This window comes from Rosa chinensis, chromosome 4, assembly GCF_002994745.2.
Source record: "Rosa chinensis cultivar Old Blush chromosome 4, RchiOBHm-V2, whole genome shotgun sequence".
Classification (NCBI taxonomy): domain Eukaryota; kingdom Viridiplantae; phylum Streptophyta; class Magnoliopsida; order Rosales; family Rosaceae; genus Rosa; species Rosa chinensis.
The window spans coordinates 33925066-33950087 of record NC_037091.1 but is presented as its reverse complement, the minus strand read 5'-3'; the positions used below and the strand labels follow the sequence as shown (position 1 = coordinate 33950087).

Sequence of the window (25022 nt, the reverse complement as noted above, 5' to 3'; positions counted from 1 at the left end):
ATATATATATATATATATAGACCTTCCCAGGGATCTTAGCTTTCTAAAGTGTCTTCCTAAGAACACTAATTAATTAAGGATCACCAAATGAGGAGGAAGCAAAGGAATCCCCCATCACCATAGCCCCAAAGTACTAGAATGGCCTTGGGGGGGGGGGGGGTGAATAGGCAAGTCACTCCTAAATGAACTCAATTTTCTGAACGTTGCTGAGGGATTGAAAAAGGCTTGCTATCCCTAACCAATGAGAATAGAACAAATGAAATTAACGTGTGCACAAAGAACAAGAACAGAGAACAAAAACACAAAGATTGTTTACGCAGTAAAACCCTCAACGTGAGGTAAACAACTGCGGGACCTTAACTCTTGAAGGCCAAGTGCTCAAGCACACACTATAAGATCATAAACAAATTACAAGGTATACTTACAACCTCTCGGATAACTCTGGACTCAGTTACCTCTAGCTAAACTCTTCTTTAGCCCGGTTGAACTACCTCACACCAATTTGTCTACAGCTTCTAGATGTGCTTCACTCGTCTTGAATACTTCAATCTTTAATTCTCGAACATGCTTGATTCCCAACTGAACTCGTAGGACATTCGAACATGTAGAATGATATGAATGATTTATGAGTGCATTCTTGACTCATAGGTTCACTTTGACATGGAACAAATGAACCAACGATCAAGACACGGCTTTGCCTTTTGATACAAATAACTTTTTTGTCGTGCAAAGCATAATCCCAAAGAACCTAAATGCAGAGCCTATATATATATATATGCGTCAAAAATAGAACTCCCCCTAAAACAATTAGGGTGTGATTAAGTCTATTAAAAGCAGATTGATACCAAATAGGAATCAAATATCCTGAAAAGATAACAAGACACAATAAAGATTTTATGTTAAATAAAATATATATATATATATATATATATGCTCTAGATATCACACGTTCAAATCAGAGACTTAACCACAATAAAAACACTTGATATGGATTTCCTTTAAAAGACTAGCCAACTGGACAATGTACCAAGCAAGGACTCAATACAGACTACTAAGGATTGAAGTACAGCTATCAATCCCAATACTCAGTTATGCAAAATGCAATGAATGAACCTTACCTGAAATGTCATACGAGTCAGTTAGGGACTTAGGGTCATGTCTCGCTCACCAATCTTGAACTTCAATTCCATTCTTCTCAAGTACAATTCTTAACCTAGGACTCAGTAGTTTTGTATAGGGAATGCCAACAATACAAGTACTTATACTAACATTTAGTCAAAAACCTACCTTTCTTCTCAAGTTTCTATAGCGATGGTCAATGGAATTAAGATTCCCACTGTTTTTTTCATTTTTGTAAAGTAAAAATGGCAATTTTTATCCACACTCAACCATTTCATGATGTCAGTGAGATTTAACCTTATAAACACATGCATCCAACTTGCAAAGACTATCAAATGATTATTTCTTTCTTTATTGAGATTGATATCAAGTACAATTATATTACTCTTTCATCCGAAATATACGATCAAAATGATAGCCTTGATGCCAAAAGAAAAATAAAAAACAAAGCCACACAAACATAGAAATTAATAAGGAAACATGATTGTTGTCTCTAGAATGTAGCTAGTACCAGTATAGCTACAGAGAGTTTTAGTTGTAAATATCAGGGTTCGCTAGAAGGTGGCTCTCAATAATCTTGAACAAACCGGCGGCCCTTTCTTTGCCAGCCTTAACATGCTCTTCCTTGATCTCCACGTCACCCTTGGTGTGGTAGTTGCTGGTGCTCTTGATGATGGAGCCTCCATCGGAAGATGCCACCAACTTAGTCTCATAGGAGATCTTCTCAATTTTGTCTGAGATAGCATCTCCTTCAATCATGCTGTACTTGTACACGAAGTTGTCTTTGTCAATTCCGTCAATCTGGTGCTTCACATAGCTGTATTCACTTCCTTCACCAAGGTTGATCTTCTTGATGGTTCCAACACCTCCATCACCTTCAAGAATCTCGGCACTCTTAACTGCTTGGGGAGCAATCTTGGGGATGAGGTTGTCGGCGTCAAGGACAAAGGCCTTGAACAACCTAGCTGGTGGAATGACAGAGGTGAACTCAGATTCATAAGTGAAGACACCCATGATGATGACTTAAGTTAATAGTTGAATGAAAGAAATCAACAAGTAACTAAATGTGGAGGTAATGGAGAAGGTATTAGATGTGGGAAAGTATGAGAATTATTAGTGGTATTTATAGCCTTGGAGGAAGGAGAGTATGGACAAGGTTTTTAATTTTTTCAATTGTTGCCTATGTTGATTATATCCATGTGAAAATAGGGGATATAATTTTCAATTCAGGGTGTTCAATACAATAGGAAATCGCTAAAAAATTATTGAACATGTGGGAGGATCCGAACGAATTCTGCTTTCATATTATTTTAGTCAGGTCATCCTAGTTTGAACTTTGAACTTCTGGAAGTACAATTAGTCGTGAGGTACGGACAGGCAGACCGGAACTGTGAAAATACTTATATTGTGATTCCCAGTACGAAAAAGAAAAGATAAAAGGAGAAATAATGAGAATAAAAGGAGAAATGAAAAAAAAAATTTAAAACACTTGAAAGGAGAAATGATGATCTGCAAACACTTTGATAAACACACTCCTATTATGATCGTCTACGTACTTTGCGACCTGCAAGTTACTAACTTTATTTTTAGTTGAGAACTAGCATAATGGTTAGTTAGCCTTCTTTGACTGCAATAACGTACAACACTACACAACAGACAAGCATCATTTTCTTTTCATAATGGAACCATATATGCACTGCAGGCTACAATAATTCAAACTTACCTAAACTCTTTTGTTGTCGACCTCGCCCTATAAGTACAACCTCATCAGGCACGGATGTAGGGGTGGGCAAAGGTGTGCTGCGGCACACCCCAACATTTTGGTGGGAAAAAATTATTATATATATGTATGATTAAGATATGTTGTAGTCTGGAAATAACAAGTAGACAACTAGACAAATAAAACTTTTCTTCTCTTTCTCTCCTCTTTTTCAGTTTTCAGCTTTCTCTTCTCTCTACCTGGTTTTGCATTTCTCATACTCAGCTCTCACTTCTCTAATTCTCTTTGCACATCATTATTATAGGGGTCAGTCTCTCTTCTTTCCTGCACTCTTTCTCATTCTCTTAACCTTGCGAAGGTATTACACTTTAACTTCTCTTCTATAATAATTTTTGACGAAATTAGAATGTAATTTATGTTAGAATTTGAGTAATTCATGTTAGAATTTGAGTATTTATCGATTTCTTAATGTAATTAATTAAATCTATTGATTCCTAATAATTTAGCTCACCTCAAATTTAATTCCTGAATCCGTGCCTGAATCTCATTCATGCATGGTGTGATTGATAATCCAATAATATTTATAATCAGTATTAAACATGAAGAAGTTATCAAAGTAAGGAGACATAATGCCATTTATGGAGGGGACTCTTGTTATTAATTAATTGCATCAAGAAAAGGTGTGACACCCCTTGGCGTTTGAGGTCTTTGATCAAAGACATTATTTTGCTTTCAAGATGTCTTCCGAGAAGCGAACTTATTTGCCGATGCGATTACTTCGATTGGTCATGACCTCTCTGCTCCAAAGATTTGGCTGAATCAGGCAATCAGCTGCCACCTTCTAGCTTTCGGGCGTTTAATTTAGACCAGCTTAGTATAGGTTGCCCAAGGGGATTCTAGCTCCTTATAATTTTTATTTTCTTCTTAAAAAAAAAAGCCTTTTATGGAGAGATTCACCAAGTTTCTTTATAAAGGAATGAAGATCGAATGCTGTCAAGGAGAACTCAAAGGCTTCCTAGACCCAAGATAAACCCCTTCGGCTCATGTGAAATGCTCTAACTGTGCATTGTAGCACAGTGCCTGGCCACGTTAACAACTTCAGGGTTCGAACCTAGGTTGAGGAGCACACCCAACTAGGCAAGAACCACTAGACCACTTGCAGTGCTTGTAGTTGTGTTTAAATGATAAGCTGCCAAGCTGTTTTTTAGTTATGTACCACACCTTTTGTTTTTATCTTTTTTTAGTTTCCATTTTTATCTTTTTTCATATTCACCTTTTGTATTTATTTTTTTCATAATCAGCACGGAACCTAACTAATTACTTCTTTTGTGTAAAAGGGTGAGTCGCTAAACCCCATCTTTTTCATCAAGTTTTTCTTGTTTCCCCATCTCTCTCTCTTCAGGAGACTTCATTCAATTAATCTAGCCAACGTCTCACGGTGGCCTCCGTCACCTTGAATAGCTTTGGAATAGACATAGTAACTAATATAATTTCACAGATTACAGCATAAAAGTACTCACAAAATCCTAACATACGTATTGGCAACCATATGCTATTCATGTTCAATTGATATTTGGAATTGTCAATTGACAAAACAAGGAAGATAAAGATAAAGAGGTGGTAATAAAGAAGATCAGCAAATGGCACGTTGCCAGGTTGAACTTCATAAAATCAAGATGTTTCATTATAATGTGTACAGAATGCCAAACGTTTCATTGCCGAAAAGGAAACCCTAAACTAGGAAAAAAATAACCCCCAAACTTTCTACTGAACAGAAGCCCATTAACGAAGGGCAAATTGTAAAGCACAAACAGAGGGCATATTCCAATCCACAAAAATCATTAACACTATATACAATCTTCACCAGAGCTCAGAGCAACTGCCGGAGTTGCTGGTTTTCTTTCCACAGAGATTTAACTTCTTCCATTAGCTCAGCTTATTGGTTTGCCAGAATTTTGTTCATACCGTTGACATACCGTCTGTAAATTATTCCAGATCAAATGAATGAGGAAAAATGAAAGCAAAGAGGGAACAGCCAGAGAAATAGCAGATGCATACCTCTTGCAGGTGGAATTGTCTTAAAATTTCTATATGAAGGTTCCTCATATCTTCGTGTACTGATTTCTGAAAGGAATCAAGAATCTCTTCTAGAGTACGTTGAAAAATCTGGAATGTAAAGGAATTTCCCTGCTGCGCATCTTGTTGAGGGGCCTTCTGCAGTTGTGAGGTTCCTCCCTGCAAAAGTATTGTTATTCGATGTGCTGTAAGTTAGTCTAGCAGAACAAAGCCAACATAATAAACTTCTTTAATGGCTTCTTCCGATGAGTTCCATCACTTCTTTCCCCCCTATTATTCTTTTAAAAGCCAATTCATATGCAAAATTAGGCAATAGCTTATCTAATAAATCAAAGACATCTTACGTTCATTGCTGGAAGAATCCCTGATTCTGTGGCAGTTGATGTATCTGACTTTTTTTTGGATATGTTGATGTATCTGACTTTGACACCAAGCTAGTTAACAATTCTCTCATTTCAGCTCCTGTTTTCTTTGTTTTTGGTGAACCCACTGCAAGTGATGTTTGGTCGCTGAAGGAAGATGTAGTATTTATCCTCTCTGCATAAGTAGAGAATCTCCGATGGAGGGTCAAAGACGATGTTGGTGAATCAAGGCTAGACTGTCCCATGATTCCTTTGCTACCAGGGGACATAGGCATGGCACTAGAGTTAACGTACGTGATCTGGAAATCCCAAGGAATTATCCTGATTGAAAGAGACATCTTTAATGCGCATATTTGCATAGTTTAAGCTTGTAGAGCTAATACTTGTCTGACTTGTTGACAAGGAAGTATCTGGTAATCCAGATATAATTTGATCCTGATGTCTGAGCTGACATCCCAAAGCGAGATGGCATAATGTTTGGCTGAAGCAGGTTGGTATACTTATCAGATAATCTTTCACCGCCCCAAGCTTCTGGAGGGGTGATGGATGAGTCTTCACTCTTGGAATATGGAGCAGGAATTGATTCTAATAGAGCAAACGAAGATTTGCCGTCATCCTGAACCAAGGAATAATGTAAAACCATCATGTAATAATTTATGTGCACTTGGATTAATGAAATTCAAAAGATAAAATATTGCACATTAGGCATTCATCTAGAGATACTATAGTTATAGGGATGACACCTGTTTGGAAGCTGAGCTAGGCTTCCAATCAAATATTGGATGATCACTTGACACGTCCTCTGCCAATGGGAACCTCCTACTAGACGAGGGAAATAATAGTGATGAAGGCTTCTTATCTACACTATCGTTCTTTGATCTGTCATGATCATCCCAGAGCTTGTCAAGTGTAGGTGTGATAGGATGACCATCCACAAGAGGGGAAAATACCTCCATGTCATCTTTGAAGTTAAAAGCAGATCAGGGAGCATGCAATCTTGACAATGTTCCACCTGGCCACAAATGCCTGTGATGTGGTGCAATGTATCCTCTGCAGTAGAAACATTAAGTGTGGTTGACGCTAATCCACTGCTAGTTGCTGTAACTGAAAATGTATCAGCAGATAAACCAGAACGGCCTGGATTCCGAGAACTAGATACTGCCATAGATAGAGAAAGGTTTCATGAAGTCACAGAAGGAAGTGGATCAGGCATAAGGATTGAATCTTCAACAGCATCCCCTACAAGCGCAGTCTCAACAGAAGAACTGCTTTCATTTACATGTACAATGACAGGTTTTGACCTTTGCCAGCATAAACTTGTAACAGCCTGACTAATTAATAGTGTAACTGATTAGTACAACAATGTCCAGAAACATTTTGGTTGATATAAAAAATTCAAATCTTTGGCTGAAAAAGAAAAAAAAATTGTTATTTATGCAGACTGTCTGTTGAAAGTTAAATGCACTATTTTCTGCCTCAAAACCAGCATCTTGGTTTTGATCTTTGCCAGCAGAGACTTGTAATAATGTGATGAATAGTGCAACTGACTAGTAAAACAAAGTGAAGACACATTTTGGTTGACACATAAATTCAAATCTTTGGCTGAACTAAAAAAAATACAAATATATATATATGAGATAGAGAGAGAGGGAGAGGAGGCGTGCCCAGGGGGGAGTGTGGGGGGGAAAGAGAGACAGAGAGTTACCTCTGAAGTATTATGAGCACGAACAACAGTAAAAGGCTCTGGTTTACCAGATATCAAAAAACACAACATGACCACTACTTGTTCCAGCTGCCAGTACCCAACCATCATCTCTAAATGCCAATGCAGAAAAAGGTGCCTCATAGAGGATGCAAGATGAATGTCTCCCAGACCCTGTGCCTCATAAGAACAACAATCTTTATCATGCCCAACACTAGCAAACATCTGTTAAGAGAAAACGCATTTTGAATATCAGAATGCACAAGCAATATATTTCCAAATATTCTGACTATAAAACTCCACAACTTCAGAGCAAGTGGTAAAATAGCCTTCTAGTCTTATAATCATAATGAATCAAAATATTAAAGTTAATATTTACTTATGCCACCTTGTCATTTGACGGTGAGAAATTGATACCAGCAGTTGGTGCAGAATGCTGCTTCAACCAAGAAATATGCAGGTTTAAAAAAAGAAAAGGAGAAGAAAAACAGTTATATTTCCAAACACAAAAAAAGAGAAATGAGTAATAAGTACTTTTCACCTATGACTATTTCTAGATTTAATAAGGCAGAAAAGTTAAACAAAGAATAATAATTTACAACTAATCTTTTCAAAGGAAGAAAAACAATTAGATACATGTAAGACATGCAGTTTCTCTTTAATTCAAATAAGCCTGTTTCACAAATGTGTATTGGGAACAGAGTTTAGTTTCCGTTGATCCAATAGGAATTTGAAAACCAAAAAGATCAGGACAACCCAGCAGACCTTTGAATATGCAGAGAGATTCATTAAACTAATGCAAACCTTTGGGCTACGACCGGTTGTGTCCCACAAATGCACAGAGCCATTATCGCCTGCAGTCACCAAAAGATGTCGGCTAATCCGGGAATAATCTAGCGCTCTTAGTACTTGGTCTTGAAAGCCACAAACAAACAATTAGCTTGCAAGCCAAAGCCTCAAAACCACAAACACCACAGGGACAAGAAAAAGCCGCGAGACAGAACGAAAAAGCAACCTGTCCATGAGGGTCCTTGAATTCGGTTGTTCTCGTACTGGATGCCAGGTTGTGGATAATGAGATCCTCATTAAAGCTGATGGAAGCCAAGTGCTCATCTTTGCAATTGTATGCTGCACCAGTAATCGTACTCTAGTCGGCCCTCAACCATCTACATCTCTTTCTCTGCAAATCCCATATTCTCACAACCTGACCGCTCCCACCAGAACATATATATATATATATATATATATATATATATATATATATATATATATATATACAGCCATTCTCAGGTGCGGACTTCCGTACCTAAGCAAAAGGTACGGATTTCCATTTTTTCTCCATTTCAGATCACACATTTAGATCTTAACCGTTCAGTTTTTAGATCCTAATGTATAGATCATCTCTGCAAAATTTCAGCCAAATTGGTGATCGTTAAGGTATTCAAAACTGCAATTTACAACAATGAATACGAACGGTTCCTAATCTGTCGAACCGGAACTGTTCGTATTCAACGGGGGGATGTTGAGCCTAAACCCCTTATTACAATAAGCATCTAGAGAACGTCCCAAAATAATATCAGGAGTCTCTATAAAATATATGTATTCTAGCATGCACCAACTAGGAAAGAGTGCTCTACCAGCTACTCCATTTGCTTTGAAATAGTGGTGACATAATGGAAAGATAACTCGATTACAACGAGACTTAATTACTAATATCATAGCTTTCTTACTATGTTGCTGCCTGAAAATAAATCCGACGACACTTAGTTTCATTCTGCCACTAGGAGGATGCGCCCATTTAATCGAAATGGATCGTCGCCTCGTTAGGTCAGATAATGCACTTAGAGTGCATACACAGGCATTTAGCCCGACTAGGCCTACAAAACACTTGTAGGAGTTTATTGCACGCCAAAGGCGAGACAACATTAAACTATAAAAGTAAATAAAACCAACAAAAGACATAAATAAAGTAGCCCAGGCCGAGCCCAAAAAAAAGGCCCAATCCCAAGCCTGTACCAAGGAAGCAGAAAGACCATCGACGACCAGCCAAGCTTGGCCTAAACCCGACATGACCACCTCCGACTGACAACCCACTGTGTCGCATGACCTCTTCTGTTGGACTGCCGCCCCCATCGATCCACCATCCCCATTAGACCAGAGAGGAGCTCCATCGATTCCCATCCACTCGCTCCCCTTATCAGAATCGGTAAACGTCAACCTGATCGGGTCATTCCAATCAGATCAGAGAATACTAGATCCCAGCCTTGCCATCAGCCGCACTTCATCGCCAGCCAGCCTCAAACATCGCAGCATCCATCCAATCCACCAACCCGGCCAGCGAAGAGCAATCCAAGACCCACCGGCCATCGCTATCTTCCTATCCCTAAACTCCCTACCAACCACTGCAATCTCCCAAATCAGAGCGAGACTGCAATACTCGAGGACCCTATGCCTCACAACAGACCCAATCTGGGTCGAAACGGCCCGTCCGACGACGGCACCGTAAGGGCTCTCTAATCATCACTCCTTGATTCCAGGCAGAGGGATCTCTAATCATCACTCCAATCTGTACTTAGATATGTAGTTGCGATCATTTGAGGTATGTATTTCTCTACTTTATATTTCTTTGTATGATTTGAAACTTTCTATTAATTTGTGTTTTCATCTATTCAAATTTTTTTTTGAGACTCAAATCAACAAAGGATCATAAAACTATATGTATCTTTATTATAAAAAGATCGTAGCAAACCGGTCAAATAATGACATGCACCACTGGAAGCTACTTCATTAAATAATCAATTTACAAATGGTAACTATATTGATTGTCTGGATCTGAACGACAGTTTGTTTATTTGGTTGAGTTTTTTATGTCTTCGCATGAAAAAAAAAAAAAAAAAAAAAGAATAACGGCTCATGTTACACAACTGTTGCAATTCAACAGTAAACAATTATGCTATCAATTATGGCCTAATTGTTCAGGTTTCAATATGTCTTTGTCCCTTCCCTCCTAATGTACCATTAATTATGTACTATTTAATTTACAAAATAAAATGATGAAATAAAAAATTTATTCATCCTATCTGAGAATGTTATCAACAATAACACTGTGAGGGTGATTTTGTGTTTTAGACCTTTTGCAGCAAGACCCTCTTGATTAAGTGAGACTAGGCCAAAAATTGTTCAAATGTTGGACCTAAGAACAACTTTGTTGCAACCCGCTAGATGATAACAGCAGCGATTGGAGTTAATTTCACGAGATCAGAACTTATAGGTAGATATGGTGTGAGAGCTAGATGCTTGGGAGTTTAGTAGAGAGAGAGAGAGAGTTCCAGCAATGATATGATTTCTGGGTTTTGGTTTAAGGTTGATTGGGAGGAATTGATGGCTAGAGGTTCAGAGATAGAGCTTGATCTCTTGTTTGATGTTTCTAGGAGAGTTCTAGCAATGACATGATTTCTGGGTTTTGGGTTAAGGTTGATTGGGAGGAATTGATGGCTAGAGGTTTAGAGATAGAGCTTGATCTCTAGCTTGATGTTTCTAGGTTGTTGTGGCTTGGTTTCCAACGGCAGTGAACCCGCTTTTTATAGCGGAGATAGGCGGGGAGGATTCGTGCTGAGAACCTAGGGTTTTGAAGGGATATTCTTAATTTTGGTGGGATCATTTTAAAGTCTTCAGTTTTCGTTTTCCCTATGAAACCAAAAGAGTGAAAGCTTGCTCTGGCTATGAGAGTGAAGGTTGGTGGTATAGGTATAGGACTGTGGCAATCCCGGATTTTGTGCTGCTGTGATCTTTGAGGGATTCTAATCCCTTATTTTCTGCTATTGTAAATTGTAATCACATAGTTTGAGGGCTATTGGAAATTGAAACGGGACTGCTGGGTATATGAATCAGAAAGCTTCTCCATGGATTCTGGGTTCTTGCCAGAAATGGTGAAGCACCAATCCCAGCAGCAACTTTGATAGCACGATATTTCTGGTTTAGGGAAGAAGATGGTTTCAACGGGCTTTGGGCTAAAGGCTGTTGTAATGGACTTTGGGTAAGGAAATAACTCTAGTGGGCTTTAAGTTTTGCTGGGCCTGCATTCATCTCTCTACTAGCCTTTGATAAGATTTTAGCCCCTCAAGCATGAATTTTGGTCCCCAAGCCCAAAATTGTCGATGGGCCTTATCTTAACAATAGGCCTCACAGAATCTGTTACCTTCCACACCACATCCCTCCGTATAAGCCCCAAACGTAGCTTGGGTCTACGCGTATCGCATGGTAAATAAGCGTGTTGGCTCCTTTGAAAATGCATGTCAATCATTTGAGAATTTGGGCTTCTCGTATCGCTTGCTAAATAGAGAGCTTCCTTTTGACGTGAAATGGGCTTGCTCGAAGGCCCAATTAGGTTACGAGGTTGATGACTCGTCCCCTTTGCCTTTTACTCGTTAAATTCGAACTTGTGGAAATTTGGGTGTCAACAAACACATAGATACCTCATCTGACATACACCATAGACAAAAATTAATCTTGCTCTAAATTAAAATATTACTATAATAAAACAAATTCATCAATTTGAAAAGTATTACATAAAACCAATAAAATATTTTAAGGGATATTGACCCAATGCCCAAATTTGAGCCAATATACTCCCACTTACTCCACTAAGAGTTTTTTACTCTCATTTACCCAATTTAATATTTAATGACAGTTTTGCCCTATCAATTAAACTAAAACTCATCATTCTCTCCTCTCAGACTCTCTCTCTTCCCAGACCCAGTCACCTAGACTCTCTCTCTCTCTCTCTCTCTCTCTCCCTCTCTCCCTCCCACCCGCTCAGCGCCGTCGTCGAGGCCCAATCCGAGGCCACCGGAATCGCGCCATCGTCGACACTCAAATCGGTCTGGCATCAAGCGGCTCTCAATCTTTTGTCATGCAGTCGTCGAGGCACAAATCAGTCCGGCATCAAGGCTCAATCCTTAACCGGGTTCATGATTTCGCTGTGAAAAACCAAAAATCAGAACTAACCCAGTAGAAGTCTCAAGGTCACAGAAGAAGAAGAAGAAGAGATTAGCACCTGTTGTTGTAGATGAGTTGGTGAGAGGGAAGAGATTGAGGTGGCCAGCTTGAATGGCCATTGAAATACACGGAGAAAAAAGGCTTGCTATGAAGCAAGTGTTTCTCTCATCGGTATCGGCACTTTTGGGTTTTTGGGTTGAAATTATGAAATATTATGTGGGTCTTTGTCTATGTATCATGCGTTTTTGCCGTTCTGGGAACTTGAGTCTTGTTTTGGGGATAGCTAGAAAGAAAGGAAGGAAAGAGGATGACAACACGTGTGAGGAGGAAATGAACAAAAGGCATGCAATAGAGGTGGCAAGCCTGGATGGTAGTGTTTATTTACGGTTTGGTTTGGGGGATAATAAAATGTGTGATGTGTCAATGCTCAATGGGCTTGTGGATTTTTATGGGAAATGTCGGACTTAGACCAATCCATTTTTCTCATTCTTATTTCAGGGGGCAATAATCATATTACTGGAGGCAATAATCATATTATTAGAGGGCAGTAATGTTTCTACTGGGAGGCAATAATCATATTATTAGGGGCAGTAATGTTTCTACTGGGGTCAATAATCATATTATTAGAGGGCAGTAATGTTTCTACTGGGGGCAATAATCATATATTGGGGGGCAATAATATGATTACTGGGGGGCAATAATATGTTTACTGGATATTATTAGGGTCCGGTCGCCGGATTCCGATCGCCGGCGCCCTGCCACTGGTCACCGGAGGCCGGCAAGGTGGAGGATGACTTCTCCCTCTAAGTGAAAAAGAAGGAGAGGGCAAAAAAGTCTCAAAAAAAAAAAATTAATTGGGTAAAGGGGAAATAATCCCTTAGAGTGTTTTGGGTAAATGGGGTTAAAAAACAGTTGGTGGAGCAAGTGAGCAATTTTTAGCTTAAAATCGGGTAAATGATCATTTCCCCATATTTTAAAGGGCTAAAATTTAGCCCTACCTTACTGGAGGCGGTTCACTAACTCATAAATAAAGAATAATAAATTATAACTCCTGCCCCAATGTAGTCCCCTCCTACTAGAGATAGCCTTAGACCATCTCCAACGGATTGGTCATTTGCCACCTGAAATGCCCAACGATAATAGAAAACCTCTGAAATCACTCCAACCCATATGTCTAATATGACATGTAATTGACAGTTCGACCAAGGCTGTCAAATTTGACAGAGCCATAGTCATCTGTCTTTTATTTTTTTTATTGTTTCTCTCTCCCTTTCTTTCTTTCCTTCTCTTTCTTCTGTTCTCTATCATTCTTCCTACCCAGACCAAACCCTTCAGATTTCTACCAAGATCTCCTTACCACGAATAGCTCATTTTCACCATGAATAGACCAAAACCGCTATGTCCCCAACCTCACCACGAGTAGCTCCTCACCATGGATGAGTTCGATTTCGATTTCGACCAGAATTCTAATAAAATCATAAGAGAATAACAGACTAAAACCTCTCTTTCATCTTACCCAGACCAAATTAACTCATTAAAAACTTTCATGATAGATGTTTGTCTCAGAGGTGGCAGGATTTGAAGATTGTGGGTGCTATGTTGCAGGTAGGATTTGCTGGGATGACATTTTGATGAGCTTTTATTTGGCACCAAAGATTTGAGGATTTTTTTTTGTTGTGATTATAGGAATTGGGTATATGAATAAGATTTAATGGGATCTGAGTTTATGAGAAGTGTGGCAAATCTAGAAATTGGGGTTCGAAACATGTAGAAGTAGGAATCGGTGTTTTGTCAAAACCAGTGTAAAACCAGAGAGAGATAAAGTGGAGTTGTGCAGCAAGAAAAACGGAGAAGAAGAACTGAAGAAGTGGGAGATGTTGGGAAAAGATGGTTTATTTTTGTTATAAAATATTCTAAAAAATAATATAATAATATTTAGGGCTAAATACTGGTTACTATCCTGTGGTTTAGGTCCAAAATTAATTCAGTCTCTGGACTTCTAATTTCATCAAAAACACCCCTGAACTTTCAATTTTGATCTAATAAGTCCAATTCGTTAATCTTTTGCTGTGGGTTCCAGTTATAGTTGGATTATTTGTTGAAAAACTTTTTATTTCATAAATTTCTAATAGTGGGATCCACTCCTAAACTGACTATGCATGTCACCTCAACACCACATCATAAAACATATGTCATACATGAGCCACGTCAACAAGTTAAATGACTCAATTAACGGAAGACTAACAGATTGGACCTATTAGATCAAAATTGAAAGTGCAGGGGTGTTCTTGATGAAATTAGAAGTTCAAGGACTGAATTGATTTTGGAGCCAAACTACAGGCTAGTAATCTGTATTTTGCCCTACTATTTAAATTTAATCTATTCATTGGAGTAGAAATTTGTCAAAAATGACAATTGACACATCAGCCAATTCAAATTCAAATTTGGCGCAAGCATTTTGACTACTCCATTGGAGATGCTCTTAGAGGGCTAAACTTAGCCCTTTGGCTAGCCCAATCTAAACAGTTGGGACCACAACGACAAATGAAAAAGCAAGACTTGGTGCATGTGGACTGATAGAAGAAGACAAATGATGGATAAGTGGTAGCTTGCAACTAGCTGACTTAAGATTGATTTTCTTCCCAACGGTCAAATTGCGTATTAGTAGTCTTCAATTTAACATTACCAAACATAATTGCAATGAATGGCTAGGATTATATGGATGTTACCTTACAACGGCTTTTTCTTTTTCTTAACAAAACTGTAAAATTTTCAAACTATCATTCTTCCTTATAAATACTACCATCATTTCTCTATAATTTCACACCTTCTATCTTCCTTCTACAATTCACTTCAACAATCTTATTCTATCTTCATATTCTCTTCTTAGTCCAAAATATATCCATCAAAGGAGTTTATTGGACAAGAAAGGAAGATGAAGCTCTTTGCGTAGATGAGATAGTGAGAATATGCAACATATTAGAGATGAGATAGTGAGATATGCAACCGAAGCCACCATTTTTATTGAAGTTTGAAGTTGAAGATAAAACCGCCACGTACACATAAAATCTAATTGAAAATCTAGGGAGTTGACGACAAACCGACATGTGGCATTCAAAACTCTTATCTGTGATATACTCTTTGATGTTAGTTTTATGGCTTTTCCCACGTCGACATTATATCTAATAAGAAATCTAATTAGCTGCATATCATAACCAGTTTAGCCTCTAATTATTGGTCGGTCGGCATGGGTACATTGCAGTTACATGGATTTACTGAGTTCTTTCATACTCTTTTTACTGCCTATTATTCATATGCACCACCTTCATATCATAGTGATATTGGCTACAAAAATGGGTACGCTGCACTTACTTATGGCCCTCAATCATCATTTTTCGATTATTCCAACAATTCACATGATGCCTTCCTACAGGCTGATGGGTTTGACGCTAGAGGTTCAAACCAATTTTTCGATTATGGTGCAACTCAAAATGGACTCATGGGAACATTTATGGCCAGGCTAGCTATAATGGTGCTACTGTGCTAGACCCATTTATATTTTATAATCGAAAGTCCTTATGTTCCTATCATTTTCCAAATTTGCAACAAGCTTAGTCATTTCGCTCAAATTAGAGGTCTGTCTCAAATTATTTTCGGTCATTACATCTATCATTGAGTATTAGGTTGGCTTAAATAAAGGCATTATGCTTGACAGCCACTTCAGAAACTACACCTCCGTTTGCTTCATAGCCTGGACCAACGAATTAGAAGGTGCACCTCAGGCGTAAAAAGCCCGAGGTGCTAATAAAAAAGAGTCTATTTTGCTGCTGAGGAGTACAAGCGCCGAAGGTGCAAAAGGTGCATCATAAGGTGTCTTATGCGAACTCCTAAATATTTTTTATAACACCAAAATGACGTCGTGTGGTGTGTTAAGAGTTGAACTCATTCAGGTTGTGTTCTAAAGACAAGCAAAACACTCAGCATCCTTCAGCCTCCTCCCCGACTCCTTGACTTCCAAAACAGCAAATCACAATACCTTACTCAAAAATTTGATAAAATCATGAAGAGCCCATAAGTTTTCTCAAGGATTTTGTTCTAAAGGAGGCTATATGCAGAATTGGATTCAGAAATAAATTCGATTTGAAGAGAGTTGGAGAGTTGTAGTTCGATTTGAAGAAAATGAGTTTAAGGTATGAACTTTGAAACAATTCGAGTTGCTTTTCTTGTTGGATTTTTGTTTATACCACTGTTGCCGATCAATTAGATGTAGACAATGATATCCTTACTGGGTTTGTAATTAAGTGTGCATTGCCTCTATTTGAATAAAGCTCCCAAGAGAAACCCTAAGGCCGGACTTCCGTCTTTGCAATATCGTTCCTCATCCGGTGGCGCCCGGACGTCCTGGCTGGCCTCTGGCCTCGACGCAGTGGTGGGGCTGATGCCGGACGGGTAAATCGACGCCAATAGCTCATGGGGATTCGTCAGGGAAGGTTTCGCGCAGGGCTTTATCGTGTGGTTTCCCGGCTGGGTTGGTGCGAGATGGTAGGTGTGCAGTACAGGTTCGACAAGCGATCCCTGCTGATGGTTCTTCGCCGACGGCGCCATGGGTTGGATTGACGGTGGTGTGGGATGCGAGGATCCGGATCAGGGATGGTTTTTCCGTGGCGACACCGGCTTGTGGCTGCGTTGCTTGTGGCGATTCGGGTCGTGGATGGTGAGTGGCCGTGGCGGCGTGGATTGTGGCTATGCAGGTCGTGGGTCGACGGAGCATGGCCGGATTGGTTCGTACGGCAGGGGAGGCTGACAATGGTGGACTGGCCTAAACCAGCTTGATGGGCCTTGCATGGCTTTCTGTGGTGGCTGCCCTTTTGGGCTAGGGTTTTTTGCCCTAGTCCATTAAATTATGTTTAATTTTGTCTAAGTACAATAATTTTCTGTAGGCCTTTTTTGGGGCAGTCTAGTGGATTTTTTTCCAATCTAGTTTAGTATTGGGTCTTGGTCTTGTCGACTTAAGTCTCAGTGTTTCTAGTTGTACATCAATTGAGGTCTCTAGGCGACTAGATTCACTGATTCAGAGTTAGGTTGGGGAGGCCGGATCCTTCTAGTTTTTCTAGCGCCTCCGGCGTAGTACCAAAGGGAGATCTCGCTATGTTTATGATGTATTCAATGTCAAATGAGTGACCTAGTTTCTATGTACCATTGTGGGTACTAACACATCTTCTTGTCTGTCTTAGATGGCAGCGGAAGGGTATGTAAGGGCCATTCTGGCTTTTGATCAATATATTGGCTTTTGCCTTCTTTCAAAAAAAAAAAAAGTGTGCATTGCCTCTTGTTCAATTAACTTTCCTTGTTTTCTTTGGATGGTTTCGTGTTCAATGTTTGATTCGTAATGTCTTTTTTGGGGAAGAGAATATGTAATTCTGATATATGCTATAAGTATATTATTGAGTTTGTAAGAACCCACGAGAGTATTCGAAGACTAATTTCTATCTTCAATGAGGATTGAAATCCCCACCTCTTCTATGACCAGTGACCACTCCTCAAAACCCATTTGCAGCAAACTGCAATTCATGGACAAAATCTCTCCGCTTATACTTCTCTTACCAGGAGGCCCATCTCTTTAGAGTTTAGACAATTACCCACTTGATCATCTTTTATCATTATATGTCTATACTTCTCGAACGATCAACAACTAGTTGTGGTACGTGTGAGTTGTGATCTAGTAATCAAGTGTAAATAAGAATCATAATGAATAATCATGGTTTATATGTTGATTATACAATTAGATTCGTACTTTCCACAACTTAGTATGATTATAGTATTGTACGATAGCCGCACCCTTATTTGTATTTTTAGAAGATTATTTGTAATATTCTTTGTATCCCTAACTAGTAGGGATTTATTTGTTGTACAAGAACCTATATATGTATATAATTTTCTAGTATCAATTTTTCTGATACTCTGCAACCAAAATGTAGAAGAGGCCCATGACTCCTGTGTGCAGCTGCGAGCTGCTGTAATTAGATGCCAGAACCAGAGTCTCCCCATCCTTTATTTTGACAGAGCCAGGATGTGGATAGCAAGTTGACATTCCCACAATGTAACCAGCCTCGTCTCCTACTTCCTCGCTTTGCCCATATATTGGTATTGATGAACATAGAACCCGTCCGTCCTAACATCATCACAAACAAGCAGATTAGTTACAGACAATACATTACATAAATTGTTTATTTCCTGTAAGGCCAAATCGATTGAGAGATGAGAAACAGTCCAATTGATACTGAGATGCCATGTAAATTCTTAATTCCTGTTACTGAAGGATGTGATCCAAGATGCAGTGCTCAAAGCTTAACCTAGATACCACATGAATAGCCCAGACTTGCACCGGTCTGGTATCAAATAGCTCCAATACACAAACAGGATTGAACTTTTTCTAGCCGATGGAAGCATACACCAGCTTTTTAGATGAGACAGTAAAGTGCTAAATGTTCCAAATAGCTCCAAGATAATAATAACTTGAGTAAAACCCACCACTAGGGTCAAAACTTTTCTCCACCGGACAAAATGATACCCAACTTTCAAAAGTGATTAAAATGATACCTAAATTTTTTAAAGTTGTCAAAATGATACCTAAATTTTTAAAAACAAATCAACTTGATACCCAACTTTCAAAAGTGATCAAAATGATACCTAAAGTTTTAAAAACAAATCAATTTGATACCTCAGTTTATTTTTTTAGGGCTAAATACTGGTTATTACTCTGTGGTTTAGGTCCAAAATCAATTCAGTCCCTAGACTTCTAATTTTATCAAAAACACCCTTGTACTTTCAATTTTGATCTAATAGGTCCAATTCATTAATATTTTGTTATGGGTTCAAGTTATAGTTGAATTATTTGTTGAAAAACTATTTATTTGATAAATTTCTAATAGTGGGACTCACTCCAAAATTGACTATGCAAGCCACCTCAACACCACATCATAAAACATAGGCCATTTATGAGTCACGTCAACAAGTTAAATGACTCAATTGTCGGAAGACTAACAAATTGGACCTATTAGATCAAAATTGAAAGTGCAGGAGTGTTCTTGATGAAATTAGAAGTTTAGGGACTGAATTGATTTTGGACCCAAACTAAGTAGTAGTCAGTATTTAGCCATTTTTTAAAACTTCTTTGTTAAATCAAATGCAAAATCAAGCACAAAAATTGAAGTGATTTGTGGTCAGAGGGCCATCAATCATCTATAACCCAATCTTCTTCTTCTATAGAATTAAAAAAAAATCTTCCATTCAATTTCAATTCTACCATCGATCGTAGAAACAAATAAAGTTTGGATGTTTCCCAACTTCTAAAGAAACAAAGAAAAATGGGAAGAGAGAGAGAGAGGCAGAGATAGAAGAAGAAGAAGAGAATTAACAAAGTAAAATAAAAAATAATTGAAAAATAGTTTTTTGTGTAAAATATTATTATAACCCCATAAAATACTGCATCACACATGATCAATTTTAACAAAAAGTTACAAAAAATTAAACCGAGGTATCAAATTGATTTGTTTTTAAAACTTTAGGTATCATTTTGATCACTTTTGAAAGTTAGGTATCAAGTTGATTTGTTTTTAAAAATTTAGGTATCATTTTGATCACTTTTAAAAACTTAGGTATCATTTTGATCACTTTTGAAAGTTGGGTATCATTTTGTCCGGTGGAGAAAAATTTTGACCCTAGTGGTGGGTTTTACTCTAATAACTTATTAGTAATGAGACTTCCTTGTAAAGCCCCAAGCATTATAATAATCAATGGATCAGGTATACTCAGCAGTATCTGTAGCCATGTAGGCTAACAAGTAATTAGAGAAGATAGACCTCTTATCAAACAATTAGGATTCCAGAATGATCCTGTCATCGAAGTGTTTATAGTTTAACAATTACTAAACTACATATAGAGGTCAGCCAAACTGATATATACTTGATGTTCTAGAAAAGCTCTATAGAAACTAAGACATGTGAACTACTCTGCGCTTGGATGAGTTGACAATTTCAGATATATAAAAGATAAGCGAATGAATTGGATGAGATTATTGTAAATGACTCCCAGCATATGCCAGCGAGAAACTACTATACGGCCTAGCAGAAACAAGATTACTATGAGTACAAGAAAAGCACCTCTCCATACAGAGTTGAGCCACGTCCCCCAGTGTGCTGATGGGCAACACCATAGACTATATAACCACCAGTTGGCATAGTAACCATTGCCCGTTGATTGTCAAAGCACTGATTATTTACCGTATCAACAGTACTACAAGGCTCAACATTATATTCGATCTGTGCAATAAAAAGCCAGACAGTTTAGCATCTAAAGAAAAATAGAGCAGGCAGAACAGTGATAAACTATCAACACTGAGACCAACATTACAACTTGTTATGCAATAAGTTAAGTTCACTTACCCGGCAATCATGTTTAACAGAGGGTCCTGATGAATGATTTGTTCTATCAGTGACATCAAAGATATAAATCTTGACAGGCACAATGGAATCGGACCAATCAACCCACTTCACAGTGTATCTCAAGTAGAGGCTTCTCTTGACACCATTATAGCCTTGTTTTACGCTGCACTGTGTACCATCATAACAGCACTGCAAACCCCCTGTGTACCCTGGGCTCAACGGCTGGCCTTGTCCATCTTTTGTTACATTATACAGATCACACCTGCATTCAGTGCATCCCATCCTATCCTCTGCACCCCGAGTATCAATAGCATGAACATTGAGCATCCATCTCTCCTCATATCCAGCAGGAATCTCTGCAGGGTTGCCAATCTCTATTCCAAAAGGATCCGGTACATGTGTATCTGTCTTTCGTGTTTCTGACCCGAGTCCATAGTACTGACCAAGAACATTATCCTGGCACAATCCACTATTTCTCACAATCTTAAACTTCGGATCTTTATTATCCTCGAAACCACTTGACTCCACATAACTTGTCTGGGCGTAATATCTTTCAAGAACCCAATGATGCAGATAAGTATCATAAAGAGGAATAGGATTCCCTTCTTCATCGATCACTTCAGCATTGAAATACTTCATGGCAATATGACCTCTTGGGAAGTGAATGTTATAGAAATACTTGTTAGCAACTGACCCTGGTTCCAACACAAACTCAGGGGAGACATAAACGCTAGTCCTGGTCTTAACCTTGTTGATCCGAATAGCATCTGAACGTGGTAGGCTTAATCCCAGCACTAGCACAGCTAACAAAAGAACCAAAATTTGACAAGGTGCCATTTTGTTTCTGCCAATGTCAAGATAAAGCTCTAGTTAAACAACGACGCCAATCATACACAAAGTTGATTTTTATACTTTCCAAGTAAAATTATTGTCTTATTGACATGGGCTATGTAATTTGAATGCCTCAACCAAAACAGTTAAGGAGGATTATTCAGATGTTGCAACTAGGCTATGTAGAAATCAAAAACAGGGCCGGCTCCGTGAATTCGGAGGCTCAAAACAAATTTAATACATAGGGCTTGAGATTTATGACATTTTAATATGTTTAATTATTTATTTTTAACCAAATGATGTAAAAAATGTTATTTAAATAAACTTATAGATTTCGTAGAAGACCAAATGAGTTCAATCAATATTTTATAGAAGAAGGAAAAAACACCAAAATTCCAAACGAATATGTAATCCATGAGCAAATAAAGTAACATTGAAATATGACTTGTGTTACACTTTTTTATACGAAGGTGTTCATTAAACTTACATAATCAATAAATAAATTAAATTAAATAAAATATTTCTTATTCTAATAATTTGATAAGAAAATAAATTGATTAAGATGAAAAGTTAAACAACCTCAACAAATACACACTACGACGCATCAAAAATAAATTAAGTGAGATTTAATTAGAAAAAATACCAAAAGGCCTACTAAAATGGCAAGCCCATAAAAGATCGACGCATAGAAACAGATCTTGAAAAAGACCCATCTATCCATTCTTTTTTCATTTTCCTTACATTTTTTTTGTAAACTATGTGCAACATCACTTTTTCTCGAGGCCCATAAAATTGGGTGCCTTAGACCCGGGCCGAGTTCGCCTAGTCTCGGGGCGGGCCTGATCAGCAAACTATATAAAACAGTAATAGGATTTGCTATTCAATGTTGCAAATGGTTGTATAGAAATCAATTAACTACAAAAGAGTTATAGGATTGCTACTCAGATTTTGCAGAAGGGTTATATAAGAATCAATAAACAATCCTCTGAAATAACGAAACCATACTCATGATCACAGTAAACCGACAACACGATGAACAAATATGAAGGAGGTTGAAAAGCCAGAGCATACCAAACTGCCTTAGGAGCCAGATCAAGAGAGAAAGTGGGTTCGATGGGTACAAATCAAACGGCTATATATATAACAGTACAAGATTCTGCAGTCATTCAATCTCCTGAGAAAAAAATGGAGGTGACAGATTACCAGAGTGATGACGTTTGGAGATATCTAAGGCGTGTCGTGTCACTATGAGAAGAAGCCAAGGAGGCAAATAATAGTACCCACCAATTCATTTTCACTTAATATTGTAACAGAGTCAGACTCGGATACCCATCAGATCAAAAAGAGTAGCCTCAGCCATGACGCATTGCATAAAAAATTCAGTTGATAACACTGACTTACTTGCCAAGCAAGTTCAATTTTCTACCATGTTTAATTTTTTTAACTGGATTCCGAAAAGGATAAAATTAACTGAGGTAGATAATACTGACTTAGTTGCTAAGTAATTTTGATTTTCCACCATGTTTAACTTTTTTAATTGGATTATAAAAAGGACAAAATTAACTAAGGTCGATGATATTGACTTATTTGCCAAGTAATTTTGATTAACTTTTTAAATTGGATTCTAGAAAGGATAAAATTAACTAAGGTAGATAATATTGACTTATTTGCCAAGTAATTTTGATTGTCCACCATGTTTAACTTTTGGGTTAAATACTGTTTAGTCCCTGTACTTTGCCTCTCTCATCGTTTCAGTCCCTAACATTCTAATTTAATCTAAAAACTCCCTGATCTCACAATTTCCCTTTAATAGGCAAGGTTTTAAGTTTCTCCGAAATTGCCGAAATTTCCGTAAATTTGAAGTACCGAAACGAAATTCATATGCTATATCATTTCCGTCAGGAGTTTCCCAAAATTTTCTGAAATTTTCGGTACATTTTCGCGAAATTCTTAATTTCCGAAATATCTACACACAAAAAATATATTAAAAAATTCACACCGAAATTTTGTCCGAAATATCTCTGAAATTTCTGTGAAATTTGTTTGTCACTGACAAAATATGAAATTTTGATTTTGATTTTTTTTTTCCAATCAAGTTGAAATTGGATACAACAAAACCCTCTTTGCTTTATCTGCTACCAAAGTACTCATGCTCCAAGTCTCCAACCACATCATGATTCTATTTGCAATCGTGAGGCAAATTATGGAAATGACAGGGGGAGTGGCAAATCATGGCACTACAACCAATAAGTAGTGATGATCATACTACTTATCCTGGTGCAAATCGTGAATACAATTCAAGAGCTAGGGATGCACAAGGAAGACGCGATAGCCGTTTGTCTCTAAATGAGTTTGAATCACTTTCTTCAAGTCTTGACTCAATGGACATTGGAACTCAATATAGTGATACTAACCCATTCCATTCTCATTATCCTCATCATGAAATGAGTTCTACCTTAGAAAGTACTTACAAAATTGGATCAAGCTCACAAGGTGGAAGCACATATGGCCTTTTTTATCATTCTTCGTCCCAAATGCCATATGCTTCATACAATGAAACATATTATTGGGTAATTCCATAATATCCGATATATGGATTGCATGTGGGAAGAGATCAACACACATACATTACCCATGTGATGAAGTACCAAAATCATTTCCAAAATTCATATACTTAGGAGCAATATGCCAGTATTGTATGATACTAAATTGGAGCAGTTCAACCACATGGATCGAGCCACATCGTAGTAGCTCTTATTACTAATACTTTATATTGCTTTTCTTGTACTTGTTCAGTTTCATTCACGGAGTTTTGGTATTACGTCCCCCCCCCCGGTCGTATTTTTCTAATTATTAGTGAAAAAGGAGTGATGGCCAAGCCTCTCACTGGGTTCCAGCCATAAAAAAAATAAAAAATAAAAAATCACATTCACATTGTCAATATACAGAACATTTATAATTACATATAGATAAAAACACTAGTTTAGCAATTTACTACAGTTTTAGTTAATTACTCGTCTATATTAAATATCACAATTCTATTATTTATGTATAATTTTAGACAGGTTATATTGTAAATAGGTTTATTATAGGTTAGTTTAGTCTATATAAAAGTTTCATTCAAAAATATCATTTTATAAATGCAATTAATGTGATTTCTTTATTTTTAACCGAAATTTCCACCGAAATCGAAACTTTCTCCGAAATTTCCTTAAATTTGAAGTACCAAAATCGAAACTGAAACCGAAACCGAAATTTGAAACCTTGCTAATAGGTCCCTTCCGCGTCAAATTAGGAGTTGGCCTTGGGTGAAATGTCCAATATACCCCTATGTTATTTCTTTTTCTTTTTTTCCCTTTTTAATTTCTTTTTTTCCTTTTTTTTATTTTTCCTTTTTCCTTTTTTTATTTTTCTTTTTTCCTTTTTAATTTCTTTTTTTCCTTTTTTCTTTTTCCTTTTTCCTTTTTTCTTTTTCCTTTTTAATGACCATCATATCCTGCTGCATCAGTAGCGCCACGTTGGCGAACTAATCCAGATCGACCCGAAACCCCAATTATTGTTCTCTACGCCGGCGGCCATTTTTCTTTTCCATCACTATTCTTCTTCTTCACTTCTGGTTTTGGTCAACTTGGCCATCAAAAACCACCATTTCAACCAGACCCAAAATCCAAATCACCATTTTAAGCAAGACCCAAAAACCTCAGAGTCTGAAAAAATGGTAGTTTTTAGTGAAAAGTTTCCAAATTGAGGCCTGATGTGGAGAGAGAAAG

The 25022-nt window shown here is 37.7% G+C and overlaps 2 protein-coding genes, 1 long non-coding RNA gene and 1 pseudogene across 4 annotated transcripts; all 4 read right to left on the bottom strand.

The window, feature by feature from the left end:
• Positions 1-1520: 1520 nt before the first annotated feature.
• LOC112197972 (major strawberry allergen Fra a 1.08) lies at positions 1521-2222 on the bottom strand. Its single transcript, XM_024338958.2, has one exon. It carries the CDS (start codon positions 2131-2133, stop codon positions 1651-1653), a length of 483 nt encoding a protein of 160 aa, XP_024194726.1. The 5' UTR covers positions 2134-2222; the 3' UTR covers positions 1521-1650.
• A 2284-nt stretch (positions 2223-4506) lies between these two features.
• LOC121048960 lies at positions 4507-5302 on the bottom strand. Its single transcript, XR_005810314.1, has 3 exons — positions 5260-5302; positions 4898-5074; positions 4507-4818 (listed from the first exon to the last, which is right to left on the bottom strand). It is a non-coding gene; the product is annotated as an uncharacterized LOC121048960 (long non-coding RNA).
• A 25-nt stretch (positions 5303-5327) lies between these two features.
• Positions 5328-9346, bottom strand: LOC112199161 (annotated as a pseudogene).
• An 8396-nt stretch (positions 9347-17742) lies between these two features.
• On the bottom strand, positions 17743-22519 carry LOC112196181. Of its 2 annotated transcripts, none has more exons than XM_024336484.2 (4): positions 22456-22517; positions 20422-21265; positions 20140-20298; positions 17743-18149 (listed from the first exon to the last, which is right to left on the bottom strand). In XM_024336484.2, exons 2-4 carry the CDS (start codon positions 21256-21258, stop codon positions 17922-17924), a joined length of 1224 nt encoding a protein of 407 aa, XP_024192252.1. In that variant the 5' UTR covers positions 21259-21265; positions 22456-22517; the 3' UTR covers positions 17743-17921. The 2 variants fall into 2 exon arrangements, with proteins under 2 accessions (XP_024192252.1, XP_024192251.1); XM_024336483.2 differs by having other exon boundaries at positions 17744-18149; positions 22324-22519.
• Positions 22520-25022: the final 2503 nt, after the last annotated feature.

Bases quoted from the DNA above. Each gene is read 5' to 3' on its own strand.
- LOC112197972 (XM_024338958.2), bottom strand. From the start codon at position 2,133: ATGGGTGTCTTCACTTATGAATCTGAGTTCACCTCTGTCATTCCACCA.
- LOC112196181 (XM_024336483.2), bottom strand. From the start codon at position 21,258: ATGGCACCTTGTCAAATTTTGGTTCTTTTGTTAGCTGTGCTAGTGCTG. The intron at 20,299-20,421 runs GTAAGTGAACTT...TTTATTGCACAG, and splicing joins CTGTTAAACATGATTGCCGG to ATCGAATATAATGTTGAGCC. The intron at 18,150-20,139 runs GTGCTTTTCTTG...TGATGATGTTAG, and splicing joins GCTCAACTCTGTATGGAGAG to GACGGACGGGTTCTATGTTC.